The 15,625-nt window shown below is 54.0% G+C and overlaps 8 protein-coding genes across 8 annotated transcripts; 2 read left to right on the top strand and 6 right to left on the bottom strand.

Annotated features, from left to right (window-relative positions):
- Nucleotides 1–644: 644 nt before the first annotated feature.
- Nucleotides 645–2,475, bottom strand: IWZ02DRAFT_11898 (uncharacterized protein). The gene has a single exon (XM_066761447.1). The coding sequence runs from the start codon at nt 2,188–2,190 to the stop codon at nt 952–954; it is 1,239 nt and encodes a 412-aa protein (XP_066626989.1). The 5' UTR covers nt 2,191–2,475; the 3' UTR covers nt 645–951.
- Nucleotides 2,461–5,097, bottom strand: IWZ02DRAFT_11916 (uncharacterized protein). The gene is made up of 3 exons (XM_066761449.1): nt 4,592–5,097; nt 2,811–4,527; nt 2,461–2,757 (listed from the first exon to the last, which is right to left on the bottom strand). The coding sequence occupies exons 1-3, from the start codon at nt 4,799–4,801 to the stop codon at nt 2,732–2,734; spliced, it is 1,953 nt and encodes a 650-aa protein (XP_066626988.1). The 5' UTR covers nt 4,802–5,097; the 3' UTR covers nt 2,461–2,731.
- On the bottom strand, nt 5,095–6,318 carry IWZ02DRAFT_439044 (uncharacterized protein). The gene has a single exon (XM_066766753.1). It carries the CDS (start codon nt 5,957–5,959, stop codon nt 5,201–5,203), a length of 759 nt encoding a protein of 252 aa, XP_066626987.1. The 5' UTR covers nt 5,960–6,318; the 3' UTR covers nt 5,095–5,200.
- IWZ02DRAFT_439041 (uncharacterized protein) lies at nt 6,319–7,849 on the top strand. Its single transcript, XM_066766752.1, has 6 exons — nt 6,319–6,625; nt 6,678–6,755; nt 6,859–7,199; nt 7,252–7,475; nt 7,525–7,605; nt 7,728–7,849. The coding sequence occupies exons 1-6, from the start codon at nt 6,376–6,378 to the stop codon at nt 7,750–7,752; spliced, it is 999 nt and encodes a 332-aa protein (XP_066626986.1). The 5' UTR covers nt 6,319–6,375; the 3' UTR covers nt 7,753–7,849.
- A 786-nt stretch (nt 7,850–8,635) lies between these two features.
- On the bottom strand, nt 8,636–10,823 carry IWZ02DRAFT_472838 (isocitrate lyase; the record flags this gene model as incomplete). The annotated part of the gene is made up of 3 exons (XM_066768978.1): nt 10,160–10,823; nt 8,697–10,079; nt 8,636–8,652 (listed from the first exon to the last, which is right to left on the bottom strand). Exons 1-3 carry the CDS (start codon nt 10,569–10,571, stop codon nt 8,636–8,638), a joined length of 1,812 nt encoding a protein of 603 aa, XP_066626985.1. The 5' UTR covers nt 10,572–10,823.
- A 262-nt stretch (nt 10,824–11,085) lies between these two features.
- On the top strand, nt 11,086–12,762 carry IWZ02DRAFT_466961 (citrate synthase mitochondrial precursor; the record flags this gene model as incomplete). Its single annotated transcript, XM_066768530.1, has 4 exons — nt 11,086–11,137; nt 11,268–11,436; nt 11,486–12,464; nt 12,547–12,762. 4 exons carry the CDS (start codon nt 11,086–11,088, stop codon nt 12,760–12,762), a joined length of 1,416 nt encoding a protein of 471 aa, XP_066626984.1.
- A 633-nt stretch (nt 12,763–13,395) lies between these two features.
- IWZ02DRAFT_486514 (S-adenosyl-L-methionine-dependent methyltransferase) lies at nt 13,396–14,216 on the bottom strand (the record flags this gene model as incomplete). The annotated part of the gene is made up of 3 exons (XM_066769270.1): nt 13,396–13,899; nt 13,963–14,128; nt 14,179–14,216. 3 exons carry the CDS (start codon nt 14,214–14,216, stop codon nt 13,396–13,398), a joined length of 708 nt encoding a protein of 235 aa, XP_066626983.1.
- A 43-nt stretch (nt 14,217–14,259) lies between these two features.
- On the bottom strand, nt 14,260–15,565 carry IWZ02DRAFT_11799 (methyltransferase TYW3-domain-containing protein). The gene is made up of 2 exons (XM_066761436.1): nt 14,994–15,565; nt 14,260–14,938 (listed from the first exon to the last, which is right to left on the bottom strand). Exons 1-2 carry the CDS (start codon nt 15,435–15,437, stop codon nt 14,435–14,437), a joined length of 948 nt encoding a protein of 315 aa, XP_066626982.1. The 5' UTR covers nt 15,438–15,565; the 3' UTR covers nt 14,260–14,434.
- Nucleotides 15,566–15,625: the final 60 nt, after the last annotated feature.

The following is a 15,625-nucleotide window of genomic DNA, read 5'->3' as shown; positions in this document are numbered from 1 at the left end:
GATGGGACTCGGCATGTATTGCGGTGGTAGTGCTGCTTCACTGATGCTACTGCTGCTGCTGCTGCTGCTTCCGTGGCTGATTCGGCCCTCCCAGACGCCGCTTTGGTAGCTGCTGGGCTCTGAGTTGAGCTTTGAGGTGAAGGACCGTGTTGACGTTCGACGGGACGCCATGGTGTATGATGGATTGCCTGGAAAGATTTACCCGAGACGGTTTTGTTGAAGTGGCGAGCAAAGGCAAAGGCAAGAAGACGAGTTCCTTGCAGTTGAATGCATCTTTGACATGGTGTTGCTTCAACAAAGAGCGACGATGTGCGTCCGCAACGGGAGAATCTGACAAAGGTGGGTGTGCCTGGCAGAACAAAGCTCGTCACCCTCGAGAGAGATGTGGCGTTGGGAAATGCTGGGTTCGACTTCAGCATTTTCCTTTGTTAGGTCCCGGCAGCTCACTCTCAGATCGCTGCTCAGTTGATGCTGCTGAATATGCATACTCATAACTACAACTGCTTTGCCCTCTCTTTAGCAGGAATGCAGGCATTTTCTCTTCATCACAAAAGTTAAAGCGACTCACAGAGTCAATGTGAATTGGAGGTATATGAGAGCTATGTTATTGCCAGTAGAGCGAGTAACCCTGGCATGAAAATTGTGGCTTAATGCCATTTCGTGACCATGAGGGACAGAATTTGAGGACGACGAGGCGCGAAATAAGTATCAACTGAGCGCATTTGATGAACTTGATGGGTGGTTGATGAGGTTCGGTTGCGTTTGGACGCGAGACAGTGACTTGGTTGTACGTACATACATACGCGCAGCGTCCAGTCATTCGCCACCACAGGTGTGGAACGAAGGAGAGAAAGAACAGAATTAAACCTTCGAAAAGAGGACAGTGCCCATGTATGTACAAATCCCATTGGCCCAACAACCTCCACCTCAGACTGCCCCCTCCTCCCTCCCTCACTCACTCACTCTCTCTCTCTCAGGAGCACCAGGCAAATCCCACGACTCCGTCGCCCCACGACCAAACCTCCCCGCCGAATCCTCCCCACGCAACCACCGAAGCGTCGCTCCCGGAATCCACTCCACCACATCACCACTCCGCGTCTTCTCATTCAGCGAGCCGATGCGCCACGCGATATCCAATTCCTCGATCGCACCGGCACCCAGACAGCGCCAGAAATGGACCTCGAGCCTCTGCCGCAGCACGCCGGCGCCGCTCGTGTCGACGAAGCGCATCTTGAGGTCGGTAGCGCAGTGCCGGCACGGCGTGGGCGGTGCGACGTAGTAGCTGCTGCAGGCGTTTTTGTTGCTCTTGTTGCCACGGGGCGCGCGCACCAGCAGCCGCCAGCGCGGGTCGAACGACCCGTTGACGGTGCAGTAGCAGACGTCGTCGAAGACGCGACAGAGCGAGTTTGGGAGACGGACGGCCCTGCGCTGCCCGCCGATGTACGGGCGGCGGTTGTGGTCGAGGTAGAGGTGCGGGCAGATGTCGAAGTGGTGGCGCGAGAAGGCTAGCAGGCGCATGAGGTGGACGCCGCTGAAGTCGTACGACCCGTGCATGTAGAGCTGGTTTTCCAGGATGCAGAAGCGGATGCTGATGGCGCAGGTGGTTCCTTGGAATGCGCCGTCGAAGGAGATCTGGCTGTCGTGTGATAGACTGTACAGGGACTTGCCATAACCTGGACCGTAATGATGCCGCAGCATCACTCTCTGAATGTGTTCGTAACTCAGGAGGAACTTGGGCGCATTGATCGAGGGCACGGGAACACAGGCCGTGATGTTGCAGCGCTCCAGGGTGAAGAGAAACGCAGTGCTCAATTGCATTATAGAGCGCGGGTGGCTGGGATCCACTCGTGGATCGCGGCAGAAGTTGACCAGGCGCAAGTGGTGCTGGCAGATGATTTTGGCCGGGAGTTCCTTTTGGAGGACGAGGAGAAATTGTTGTCTCTGGCGCCTGCTGAGCTCGCCGATTCTCTTTTTGAAAATGTCTCTTGCGCGCCCGCAGGTCAGTGCGAGACAGGCCTTGCGATACGGGGGCAGGTAGTCGGCAATGTCCAGTATCAACTCCACGGGAAGGTCGAAGAGTTGCATCTTGACGGGAAAATTGTTGCCACGAGCGTTGATAGACTCGTGGGAATCGGATTGCCCATTCGGCACGGAGGGGGCAGGGATATACTGGGGCTTGATAGTTGACATCGTGAAGGAGTAGATTTTTGATGGATCGTGTTGTGTCAACAGAAAAGTATGACCAAGGTGAAGAGAGCATGGGCGGACCTGAGAACATGGTTGCAGGACATCGCTAATAAATACAGCGATAAGGTTGTTGAGGTGTTGAGCTGGACCATACTTGAAGTTCAGTTGGGGACTTGAATTTACGGAGGTTCTCAATGGCCTTCCAACGACCAAGCAAGAAACGGAGCGAAAGTTTTGTATTCACGCTAGCAGTCTAAAATGTAAGTGAAGTTGGTCTGAGCGATTGTAGACCTTAGACCCACACGGGTTGCTCTTGTCAGAGGTCTTAACTCCGTTAGCTGCAACGCTGATCAAAGCTCCTACTGACCATAACGGACGTGGCTCGCGACCTGTCCCCGTGTTATGAACAAATCATCGCTTTTCCAATCCCATCGGAATATATCGCACAGAAGTTTGATTCGCACCACGGCATGCGGGCCAGAGCAGGCAAAAGTCTTTCCTGCTGGCATTGCTGCGATAGATATCTGGACCACGCGCGATTCTTTCACCAGTCGTCTTCGTCCTCGTCATCTATCAAAAATTAGCCAAATGAAAAAATCTGACCCTAACAAAAGAGTGCTTACCACTGTGGCTGACTTTGCTCTTCCTCGCAGCCAAGGCGCTCGCCAAAGCTCCAGCCAATCCACCATCTGCACCCCCTGCTGGAGCACCACCACCTGGAGCACCACCAGCAGGCTTTTCTCCGCCAGGCACCAATGCTCCACTTCGATCCCTCTTTTCTGAATCGGAAACTTTTCTGAGTTTCGCACCGCCACGAATATCTGCCAACAGGTTGTCTCTGCCACCACCGCCAGAAGGCAACTTGAGCGGCGCGGACGCTGGCGGGCCTCCTGGCGGCGGCGGAGGAGCTGGAGGAGCGCCAGAATTCGATGGCATTGGCGGGGGTGGCGGAGGGGGCGGAGCGTTTGCAGATGGCGTTGATGGTGGGAGCGGCGGGGGCGGAGGAGCAGCTCCAGATGGGGCGGGCGGCGGCATTGGAGGCGCTGGCGGCGGGGGTGAAGCCACATTGCTCGGCGGCACAGGTGGTGGCGGCGGCGCTGGAGGAGGTGGCAGATTCGATGTAGATGGTGGAACCGGCACTGGACGAGACGCGGATGGCGGCAATGAGGGAGGAGCTGGCGGAGTTGCGCTCGTCTGAGGGGGCGGAGGCGGCGGCGGCGGCGGCGGCGGCGGCGGCGGCGGAATAGCAGCTGGTGATGGCGGCACTTCTGGCGTTTTTGGAGGAAGTGGTGGCGGAAGAGATGGAGTTGGAGTTTCGCGCGGCGGGGGCGGAGGAACGGGCCCACGAGCTGGTGGAGGCGGTGGGACAGGGTTTGATACTGATCTCTGGCCGGTAAACGGAGGCGGCACGCCAAACTTGTGCTCTGGTTCGTCCTGGCTTGGTGACTTTGGAGGACGTGGCGGCGGGGGAGGACCAGGAGCCGCCGCACTGTTGGAAGAAGCGCGAGCCCTTGCGGGAGGGGGAGGAGCACTGTTCGCGAATTTGCCAGCGTCTGCGATAGGTGGAGGAGCTTTGAATCTGGGCTGGGGAGGCGATGGCGCGGGCGGAGGGGATGGTGAAGCGTGCCGCATTGTAGGAGCTGCACCGCGTCTTCGAGCTGGCGGCGGAGCAGGAGGAGGACCTCTGCGTGAAGCTGAAGTGCTTCCCGTGTTCTGAGGGCTCAATTTGCCGGCTGGAGGCGCTCCAGGTGGTGGTGGCGGGGGAACCCTAGACTTGCGCTCTTGCTCCGCAGCCGCGCCAGCCTTTTTTTGCTCAATATACATTTTGATAAAGTCGGCATTCTCTTCAATTTGTTCCTCGGTAATGCCCATTTCAAGGAGCTCTTGCAGCAACGGCTGCCAAGATGGGTCGGCGGTGTCGATTGCAGAGTTGCGGCCACTCTGGTTTGGACTCGATTGACTCGTAGCCGCGGGAGAGTGAATGTTCAAGTCCTTGGGTGGAATGATCGAGTGGCTGGCAGGTTGCTGATGGGAGTGTTTGTGGCCAAACAGGCTGCCAGTAATGCTGCCGAGTAAGCCATGTCCGTGGTCTTTGCCATTGGTGGCCTGTGCCATGGAGCTGCCAGCAGCAAGCGCAAAAGGTTTATTCTTGGTATTCTTGTGGGCATTTTTCTCGCGCTCGTCCATCTTCTTTTTGAACTGTTTCGCCTCCTTCTCGTCGGCAAAGGATAGGCCCGCCATACACTCCTCGAGCTCAAAAGTGTGGAAGAACGTCCGGTCTTGATTGTACTGAAAAGTATCGAAGATTTCTTGGTCCCATATCACGCCTCTATTCAGTGGCTAGGGGCGAGTTAGCAGTCTGTCCCTGAAGAGCCAAGGGTCCAGCTGATGTCTATCTACTCACCGATATGTCTACCAGCTTGATCCAAAAGGTGTTTCCGACCAAGTCGTTGGCCAGCACAGCGGCACCTTGCAACCCCGTGTAGGTCCATCGCTGCCTGTTTGGATAGGCAATGTAGAGCTTTGCGACAGCAACGGCGTGGATCTTGTTGGCGGCCTTTGGCACCGTCCGCTTGACCGTTTGCTTGTCCTCATCAGACAGGATAGAGGGCATGGTGAAGACGGCCGAACGAGGGCGTTCAGGAGAGCCGATGTGAAGAGCTGGTGGTTGGGCAGCGGTGCGGTGTAGGTGGTAATTTGAGGTCCTGCGTCATCAGCAGGAGAGAGGGGCGTAGGCGACTCGGGGCTGGTCGGGGTTCCGCAGGCGTCAGTATTCGACGCAGCGCACAGCCCGCCAAGTGCAGTCGAAGCCGTCGTCTCCGGGTATGAATATGACGGATAGGTAAGCGTTGCGCGTCCTCTGACACCGCCTCTCCAGTTGCGTTGGATGGTGGTTGTGAGTTGGAAGTCAAGTGGCCAGTTACCCGCCGCACTTCCCTGCCATCCCGAGCGACCGTTACTAAGCATCGCATCCTGATCTACAATACGACACATGTTTGCTTCTGAGAGCACATTATGGATTTCGTCTATGGCTTTGACGAGGCCGGGACTGACGCTGAGTCTGCGGCCTGTCACTTCGATTTTCAAACATTTGGAGCAACGCATCCACTGCCCACAAGGCTTCCTTTTTCAGATCCTCGGGCTTTGCTCTGAACATTTCTGGCTTTCCAACCATTCTAAATGTGCCTTGAATGGCTCCCAGCGATTCGGCCTTGCCATTCACGACCTTTCGACCGTGTTCATCCAAGCCTCGTTCCGCCAATGCTGCTCTGAAGGCCGCCCTCAGATGACGGTTCATCTCGTCCCTGATAAAGCGCTTGGGCGAGGACTTCACGAACATGGTCGCAGCCCACCAGAGACAGCCCTTCTCTCTAGCATCGTACTTTCTTCTCAACCGAATGTGTAGCGGATGTTCGGTATTGGCCAAGATCTCGTTCCCGACGTATCCAAGCTTGTATGCGGCTTCGTAGTGGTTGTGAAAGAGGGTTGGCGCCTTGTTGCGCGCGTACGAGAGAGAAAGTTTTGGTTTTGGTCCATCTGGAAGCTTGATTCTGGAAAACTGGAATGGAGGAATATGCCAAATCGGAGATGTTACTTCTGGCGTTGAGCGGATTTTGAGCGCATCCGAATCTGCTTTCCGTGGCGGTCGAACATGTTGCTCAGCCTTGACGTTGAACGGACCATGATGACGGCAGATAATGGAGAAGGACCTCTTCGAAGACGTAGCGAAGATGGTAGTCCGTCTTGCTGCTTCGCACGGTCGTGATGGCATTATATTTGTCGAAAACACATGCAGTGCGAATGAGACGGTTGATTCAAGGGCCGGGGGTCGATGGAAGCGACTGACTCGAGGTTCTGTGTTGATGTCGTGGCCGGTCAACACCACCTTTTTGGGGTCGAGGACGCCACAGCAGGTATTGCAGTTAAATAGCTATGTATACTGCAGGTGGCGCTGCTTGTCAGCCTTTCTTTGAGGAAATGAGCCGGCTATCTTGTCGAAGAAATCCTGGCGCTTAGAATAACAACATTGCGAGGACAGATCTGGATTCGTCAGTTCGCATCAACGGCCAGCATGACGTGTACAGCCAATTGAGCCACACCCATCCGATGTACCTAAGGTACCCAGATGCCTCACAATTTTATTCTCAAATGCTGGCTGTGCCATCATATATCAACTTCCGGCGTTGAATGGTCCGACTGATGACGTCACGGGATTGTGGGGCCTGCCTCAAATGGCAGCTCCCGGAACCTCCATCTACCTTAGCTGCATATGACCTGGAGTCCTTCAAAATGCGCTCCCTCCTCAACTCCTCTTCCCGCCGTCTTTGCCAGTCGCTCCAATTCCGTCCGCCCCTTTGCTACACCAAACCTTCACTCGATCCTCTCCCAATCCAATTCAGATTTTCCTGCGCAATGGCTTCGCAACACTCTGCCGCTTGTGAGCTCTACCCCGCACTCCACCATTGTCGACAAATACTGACATCTTCCAGGCTGCTCTATTCCGCCCATCGTCAGCCACGACTACAAGTCCAAGGGCCAATACATCACCATTGATGGCTTGAAAACATGTACGACCTCCAGCCAACGTCAATTGCTGTTGCAAATCGCAGCATCCAAGCAGTGACTACCCCGCACTGTACAAAATGACCTTCCAAACTAATCGCTCCCCAGACCACACCGGTCCTTCCGATGCTAAGCATGCCATCTTGGTCATCATGGACATTTTCGGCTTCTTCCCTCAGACCCTCCAAGGCGCCGACATTCTCGCCCAGTCTGACGAGAAGCGCAAATATCAAGTCTTCATGCCCGACTGGTTCGAGGGCCACCCCGCCGACGTCTCTTGGTACCCGCCTGACAACGACGAGAAGAAGAAGAAGCTTGGCGATTTCTTTGCGGGCCCCGCTGCGCCGGCCAAGACGGTAGCACGTGTGCCCAAGGTCGTCGAAGAAATCAACAGCAAGGTGCAGGGTTTCGAGTCTTGGGCCATTCTTGGATTCTGCTGGGGCGGCAAGGTACACATGATCTCTTCTTCATTGGCTGTAATTGAAATGCTGACTGCACCAGATTGTCAACCTGGTCTCGACCTCTGGCTCCAAGTTCAAGGTCGCTGCTGCCGCTCACCCGGCCATGGTTGACCCCAAGGACGCCCCCAATATCACGATCCCCATCGCCATGCTACCTTCCAAGGACGAGGACAAGGACGCCGTCAAGCAGTGGCAGGATGGCCTCAAGGTCAAGAACAAGGTCGAATTCTTCAACGACCAAATTCACGGCTTCATGGCTGCTCGGTGAGGACATATCTAACCATTCACTGACAGGCGCTGACCGCTCCTGCAGCTCCGACCTCAGTGACGAGCGTGTGAGGCACGAGTACACCCGTGGCTACAAGACTGTCCTGGAATTCTTCCACGAGAACCTGTAAGCGGTTGTTTTGTTACTGACAGACTGAGTGGCCGAAAATGGTACGAGAATCAGTCTTCTTGCTTGGCTTGCGGTTTAGTCGACGTATTTTCAGCGCGAAGGAACGCTAACTTTACCAGCATTAGGAACAGCTCCAAAATCTAGAAAGTCCAAAAAATTATCAAATTGGGAGGAATCATGCCGAACATGAAATGAATAATGCAACAATGAAATCAAATTCTACTGGACCTGAAATCTTTGACCGGGGCCATTCGGTTCTCTAATATCCTGACAGACTGCTCTGCGGATAACCGTCGAGTCTACTTTGCTTCGTGATTCAGCAGAACCTGCTCCACGGATACACCCGCTTATGAACGGTGCTGAGAATAGAAAAGGAATGCTCTTATTGCAATGACAACCTGAGAAAGCTGAAGCGATCACCTACTAGCTTTCCACATCTATCCTGCTCCTTGACATCCTTTTGTCCAAGCGGCTTCTCTGACGAGATCAAAGAGGACAAGACAGTCCATGCAGACCTCCATCCCCTTTTCCCCTTTCCATCACCATCCCAGTCGTCTCCACCGTCAGATCTGCTGATGAAACTATCCCGCTGTTCGACTGCCGCGCGTCATTCTGTATGCAATTTTTGAGGTATCGAGAAAGACACGGGAGACTGGCGTGAGATGGTGAGATACAGGTTGATATCCCAGCTGCGGGTCGTTGGCTCCTGTAGCATATCGGTTTGAATCGGGGACCGCATGGAATTCACCTGGTGATCTGGGTTGTTGAGTGTGCGGAGGGCAAGAGCCAACGAGAATGCATTGTGCGATTTGCTTTTGGGGTGAGTTGAATTGGTTTTCTTAAGCTACCTACAGAAAGGTGAGATTGGTCTGTCAGTCCCCATCTTACAGCGCGGCAGATCTAATTTCGACATCTATATATGCGCCATGGACTGTGAGGTGGAAGTATCTCGGCATGATTGAGATGGGAATACGCCAATGTCTTGCGTGAATTCCGTACATAAAATACCAATAGCGTGCGTGACGGCTTAAAAGTCTACGAGTGCTGTTATTAGTATCAGTCTTACACAAGCGGATCGAAATACTCACTGGTCTCGGTGTTTCCCTCGCCCATGCTCTTGCTGCCCGAACTGCCGCTCTGAACAGCACCAAGCATGCCGTCGACGTAGCTCGCACCGCTCCACTTCTGATGCGTCAAGACGTCACAGCCCGTCTCCTTCTCCCTCTTTTGCACCAAGTTGACATATGCCAGCATCCCATCCTCTTTGAAAGCCTTGCTCAACTCATTCGTTATGGTGGCTGTACTGTGCAGGCCTGCCAGCGAAATCAGCTGCAGCACGAAGCCGTGGCGAGCCAGATCCCAGATGAAGCTCTTAAGCGACTCTTCTGAGAAGCCATGCGCCATCCAGTTGAAGCTAGGACTCAGGTTGTAGACGAGCTTCTTGTTTGGAGTTGTGTTGGCATGAATTTCGCCGGCGAAGTGCGCCGCCAGCTTGACGCTAGGCTCCTTGGTCTCGAGCCAGAGCAGATCGGCATACGGTGAAAATTCGATGGCGCGCTTGGTTGCGGCAGGCAGGCCGGCGCGGTAGTGGTAGTATCCCTCGCGTGTGCGGGGAATGTTTTCTGACCAAAAGACTGGAGTTTTGCTGTGACCGGAGGCAAGTGCGCGCCGCTTGCTGAGCGAGAGGTTGGGGTCCTTTTTGACTTCGGCAATGTATGAGAGAATGGTTTGTTTGGAAGCGCCTTCGGACTCGAGGTGTGCCTTGACGGCTTCGTCAAATGTGCACAGCTTGTGCTTCTTGACCCAATCAGCTTCAAACGCATCAATCTCGGCGCCACTGGCGCCTTTGAGCTCCATTTCTTGCAGCGTTTCGGCCAGAGGCTCGACATTGTCGGTCACGCCCAAGATGAATTCGTGATCCCGCACGTCAATGGCACTGCTAAGCAGCTTGCCGCTTTCCGAGTCTGTCCGTGCAATGACCAAGTTTTCGCTGCCTAGAATGTCCCATTGGAAACGAGTGGCAACGAGACGGTTGATATGCTCGCCGATTGGAACGAGGACCTTGCCTGCCAGATGTCCGCATTTCTTACCGCCGTGAAGTTGGTCCTCAAAGTGTACAGCAGCAGCACCGTTCTCGGCAAACAGCTTCGCAAGCTTCATGACAGCACTGAGGCCACCGTGACCTGTGTCGCCGTCTGCGACGATTGGGCGCATGTAATCGATGTATGGAGTTTTGGCGCGCTCTTCAGGGCTCAGCTTTCGCCGAGCATCCCAGTGCTTGCGGTCATGCAGCTGTTGCGCTTTGAAAAGGCGCTGGACTTGGTTCGGCACAGTGTTGTATGGATAGTCGCCGAAATCGGCAGACACCTCGTTTGTGGTGGTCAGAACGGAAGAGCAGGCCCAGCCAGACACGTAGAGAATTTCTTGGTTCGGTGCTTGTTGAGTCATTTGCACTGGATCAATTGCGCCCACTGTTCAAGATTTCAATCACATTAGCTTGCCTGCGAAATGCAAAATTTCATCTCTGGGAAGTGCTAGATGGCACACGCACTTGTGTGGACTGGCTCTTCATCTGCTATGCGCTGCTCGAGCAAGTTGAACAGTTTCCTTGCCATCAACGAGCTTGGATATGTTTGTTGAAGAGCTCCCCTCTTGCTGACGACATCTTCGGCCGAGTATGGCCTCTTGATGTCCTTGTACCGCGGGGATGTCCACCATTCCTTGACCTGCTGCACTTGCGCATCGAAAAGAGCATCTTCAATGGGACCTTGCTTGTCTGTTTCGGGAAGAAGCTGGAACGCGTCGGAGGGCAGTGCGGTCGAGACTGGTGGCGAAACGGATGGAAGTTGGGCAGAAGTCATGCGGTATACAGACGTTGAAAATGGACGAAGGACTGCAGCAGTTCGAGCGCGAGGAATATGGCGAGTCTGCCTCGACAGCGTGCGGGAAGCGCCGCGAAGCATGTTGGAGACCGGGATGCTGGATCAGGTCACCCTGCGAATAGAGGATCCACTGCCGGACTCTCGAGGGACTGCTGTCAGTCGGCAATTGGGGTTCGGATGGTTTAAGCTCGGTCGCGCCGCAAGCAGTGGGACCAGACTGTGGTTCAAAGGGCGAAGGGAACCAAAGAGTGCCGAGGATGTTTGGTGACGGTGGGTGGTACGACGTCGGTGGGCGGGCGATAGTTCTGGGGAGGCCGGGGTAGCGGGCCGAGGGGCAACTCACGGTTGGGGCTCTGAAGTTGGCTGGACCGAGGGTCCTGGACGTGCGTGTGGGGGGGCCCAGTCACAGCTCCTCTCCCTCGCTCCCAACGACACCATCAATTGCCCTACCATCTCAAGATTCTGTGACGGACCACATCACAGCTTCGGTCTTCTCTTCAGCGCCTTGATCTTTCCGCATATAAGCTCTGCACCCCTATTTAGAGCTCCTCTACCTTGTTCTTGGCACGAAGAGCTACGGTCCATTGTCTCCACCATGGCATTGAAAGCGCGTCTAGCTTCCAGGACCCTTAGGAGCCTTCGAGTAAGTCTCGCAAGCCATGTTACAACCAATCAGTCAGCCTGACATACTAGCAGCCGTCAGTGGTTCAACCCATCCACACTGGTACTATCCACCATTCCCACGCCGCATCACGCCTCGCTCACTCCACCCTGCAGTCCAAACCATCGATCAAACGCGCACCTATGCCTCTTCTTCCGAACAAGACCTCAAGGCAACATTGAAAAGGGTTATTCCCGAGAAGCGGGAGCTGTTGAAGCAAGTCAAGGCTCATGCAGACAAGAAACTCGGCGATGTCAAGGTGGAAAACACTCTGGGTGGTATGAGGTACGCTTTCCGGCACCTATATTCAACAAAGGAAGCTAAGAGGATTTAGGGGTCTGAAGGCTATGGTCTGGGAAGGCTCTGTCCTTGATCCTAACGAAGGCATCCGTTTTCACGGACGCACCATCAAAGACTGCCAGAAAGAGCTGCCCAAGGGGACCAGCGGCACAGAAATGTTGCCCGAGGCCATGTTTTGGCTTCTCCTGACTGGAGAGGTTCCGTCCACGGCTCAGGTGCGGCAGCTTTCCCGCGAACTTGCCGAGAAGGCGTCAATTCCCAAGTTTGTGGAAAAGATGTTGGATGACTTTCCCAAAGACTTGCATCCCATGACGCAATTTGCTTGTGCGGTCTCTGCGCTGAATTACGAGTCCAAATTTGCCAAAATGTACGAGAAAGGTATGAACAAGGCCGACTACTGGGAGCCCGTGTTCGACGACTCAATCTCTTTGCTCGCCAAACTGCCCACCATTGCCGCCAAAATCTACCAAAATGCATACCGCGGTGGAGGTGCTCTTCCTGCCAAAGTCGACTTGGATCAGGACTGGTCATACAATTTTGCGGCCATGTTGGGCAAAGGTGGAAAGGAGAATGAGGGCTTCCAGGACTTGCTCAGGCTTTACCTCGCCCTCCACGGTGATCACGAAGGCGGAAATGTTTCTGCACACGCAACTCACTTGGTTGGAAGCGCACTCAGCGATCCTTTCCTAAGCTACAGCGCTGGACTCCAAGGTCTGGCGGGACCTCTCCACGGACTCGCTGCGCAAGAAGTTCTTCGTTGGATCCTTCAGATGAAGGAATCGATTCCCGCAAACTTCAAGCCTGAAGACGTCAAGAACTATCTGTGGACCACGCTCAAGTCTGGACGTGTCATTCCCGGTTATGGACATGCTGTGCTGCGAAAGCCTGACCCGCGTTTCCAAGCTTTGATGGACTTTGCATCTGCTCGTCCAGAAATCGCCAATGACCCCGTCTTCAAGCTCGTGAAAATCAACTCTGAAGTTGCTCCTGATGTTCTCACCGAGCACGGAAAGGCAAGTAGATTCAAACTGCATCAAACCTCTCGTGACTCAATTGTATGGAGTATGACCTGAGACTGACCAGCCTTCCTTACAGACCAAAAATCCCTTCCCCAACGTCGACTCCTCCTCCGGTGTTCTCTTCCACTACTATGGTTTCAAGGAAACCCTGTACTACACAGCAACCTTTGGCGTCAGTCGCGGACTCGGTCCCCTTGCGCAACTCGTTTGGGACCGCGCTCTGGGTCTTCCCATTGAGCGTCCCAAGAGTATCAACCTTGCGGGCATTCTGAAACAGGTTGGTGGACAGTAGATGTTTGGCGGCAAAAGTTATATTTGATGAGGAAGATGCAACTCTTTGATGCAAGTAACGACGTCATGTAGTTTACCTTGTGATAGAACTGGCCTGAGCAATAGATCATCGTCTGTTCGAGGCCTCATTCCTCATTCGCGATAGAAAAGCCGAGTCGCTTTGTATGCCTATCTTTCGAACGCTTTGATTATTCCTTGACCTTGTTCGTTTGAAGAAGAGAATTTCTACTCCTCCCTTGCTCTGCTTTCTTTCCAGTTTATCCCAAAATCTCTAAGAATACGCCTTGCCTTGCTGTGTCACGAAATCCGGACTATTTGAAGTCACCTCGTCCGTCGACTGAGAGCGTGTTGCTAATTAGCAACCATTGAGCAAGCAGAACTGCATTTCCACTGTGCTCTATAACTTGTTGACCAGTCAATCAGGTAGTCAGTCACTCAACGGCTCCTGAGAGCAGAACGGCGAATGAAGCTCCCGCTCTCCTGTTGTCTCTTCCGAAAGTCGAAGGGGAACGCTTGCAAGAAACACACAATTTGGTATCACCATTCAAGCCCCAAAACTACACATGATGAAATTCTGACAAATTCTTGAACGGAAGAAAATCGCTCAAAAGAGCCATGAAAATTGGTTGCAAGCTCACTGCAGCGGCTTCGTACCCTTTGCCATGAAGACCGTCTTACAACGCTTCACACCGCCATAATACATCTCAGCCTGCTCATCAAAGATGCTGAAGCCAAACTCGACAAGCCCAGCCTCCTCAAACAGCGTACGCATACCCGACTCATTGAAGCCGTTGATGGTGATGATGCCCTTGAAAGCGTGCGGGATCTCCTTCTCATGGTCACTGACGAAATCGACAACGAAGAAGACGCCGCCGGGTTTGAGACGCGCCGAGAGCCGCTTCGTGGCCTCGAGCACGTCGTCAAAGTGGTGGAAGCCGAGGCCTACGGCTGCGAAGTCGAAGTTGAACAGCGACGGGTCCGAGAGATGCGATTCAGGGTCGTTGGCCAGGAGGTCCCCTTGCACGGCGGTCATTTGCTCAGGGGTGAGGCCGGTGGATTCGGCGTGCGAGTTGAAAACTTGGACCATGTTGGGCGCGAGGTCGATGCCGCGGCTCGCTGTGATGCGTGGCCAGAGCGCCTGTTTCCGGATTAGAAACATGGAAAGAATCGTGTCTATCTGCAAATGAGACGGAATGCATACGCGTGATACTTGACCAGACCCGCAGGCGTAGTCGAGAAATCGCACTTCCTTCTTTTCGGCATTTTCTTTCAATCCGAGCCAGTCACGGCGGTCCTGGATGTTTCGGCTGATCATGGAGTTCATGGTTTTCTGCCATGGCTGCGCGTCATACTCGGATGCTTGCTTGCTGTAGTAAACATTAAAAACTAAGAAACCAGACTCGGGCAATAAACCAACTCAAAGTAAGCGCGGTTGGCTTCAGTGATTGTCGCCATTTTCAATTAAGCTCGGATGTGTCTGGGGACTCCTTGTTGTTTGCTCAACTGGTGTGGGTCTCGCGATTTTATGTCTCTTTGCAATTTGTTCAGCCCCCGGATGTCGTGAAAGGTGCGGGAAGTTGTAGCCTGGTGTGTTGCCGGACGGAAGTCTCCTATTGGCTGCAATCTTGCCGCAACGGAGACTAATGTGCTCTTGGCTGACTACAACTCTCCTTTCAGTCGAACACTTTGATGTCCAGACCAACATCATCGCTAGATTCAGAAGTGTGTTTCTTTGACACTTTTGTCTGCTCGGCCTTGGATTGCTGCAACTTCAACCCCTCTGCTCGCTTGCGTTCTCTTCTTGCCGCTGCGTCTTCCCACTCACCGCCGTCCTTTTTGTTTTTACGAGTTTGACCACTCTCCATATGTTGTTTGTGCAAGTGAGATTTGAATCTCGCAATTCGATCGGTGTTTACGGCAAATCTCTCGTTTGCCAGCTCGACCAATGAGCGCAGGTAAGATTCGCTGACAACGGCAACCATTTTTCCATCGTCGTCCTCGTACCCTACAACCGCGTCAAAGGCAAGGCCTATTGAACGGACGGCAACCATGGGTGTCACGGAGCCATCGGGATTGGTGGTCAGTCCGACGGCACCGCTTTCTCGAAAGCCGGCTTGCAAGGCAGCCGAGAGCACCTTTTGGGCGTCATCGAGCGAGGCAGTCAAGAGATGCAGTATCTGGCCGGTCAGGGATTTACGAGGCACCTTGCAAGTAGTTGCGGTGTGGACATACCATGGCCTCAAATTTGAGATGTACATATCTCCGTCCTGCCTGATGCTTAGCACACTGGACGGCCTTAGCTTCCTCTTGCAGCCCGAACAAGGTCGAGCAGTAGTTGTCGGTGACGTCTGAAGGAAGCTCAACTGCATCATGAGACACGAAAAGCCATTGCCCACCGCCTTTTCCTCCTGGTCCGGCGATGCTTTGCTCATGCGGCGCCTCGCGCGTCGCGGAATCTTGTGCAGGGGAGCTCTTCTTCCTGCCCTCGAGAAACGCACTGATTCTGCCTGCGCAGCTACTCGTCGTGACAAGGCCTCCAAGCTGATTGATGTTGTCAATCAGCGTTCTGATGCCCTGGTCGATTGAGCCCTTTGGGGACAGGTCGCTGTACTCGTCCAGAGGCTGGTTGAGATGGTCGACAATTTTTTGCTTTTTTGCCAGGAAGCCGGAAGCCATGACGTGTGCAGGGCAAGACCGGGAGTTTTTGTTTCTTTCAATGTTCCTGGCGGCAGCGCGATGGAAAGATGATGGACAAGGAACCGTGTGACCGGGCGGACTGGAGTTTCGGACGCGACGACGCGTCGAGTCTAGTGCGTCATCCGTCGCTTAGGTTCGCTCCGCCAGCACTGACTGTCGACCAAGCC

The sequence above is a fragment of the Phyllosticta citriasiana genome (genome assembly GCF_038021145.1).
Source record: "Phyllosticta citriasiana strain CBS 120426 chromosome Unknown IWZ02scaffold_1, whole genome shotgun sequence".
NCBI classification, from domain to species: Eukaryota; Fungi; Ascomycota; class Dothideomycetes; order Botryosphaeriales; family Phyllostictaceae; genus Phyllosticta; species Phyllosticta citriasiana.
This window is presented reverse-complemented; position numbering and strand designations above follow the sequence as displayed.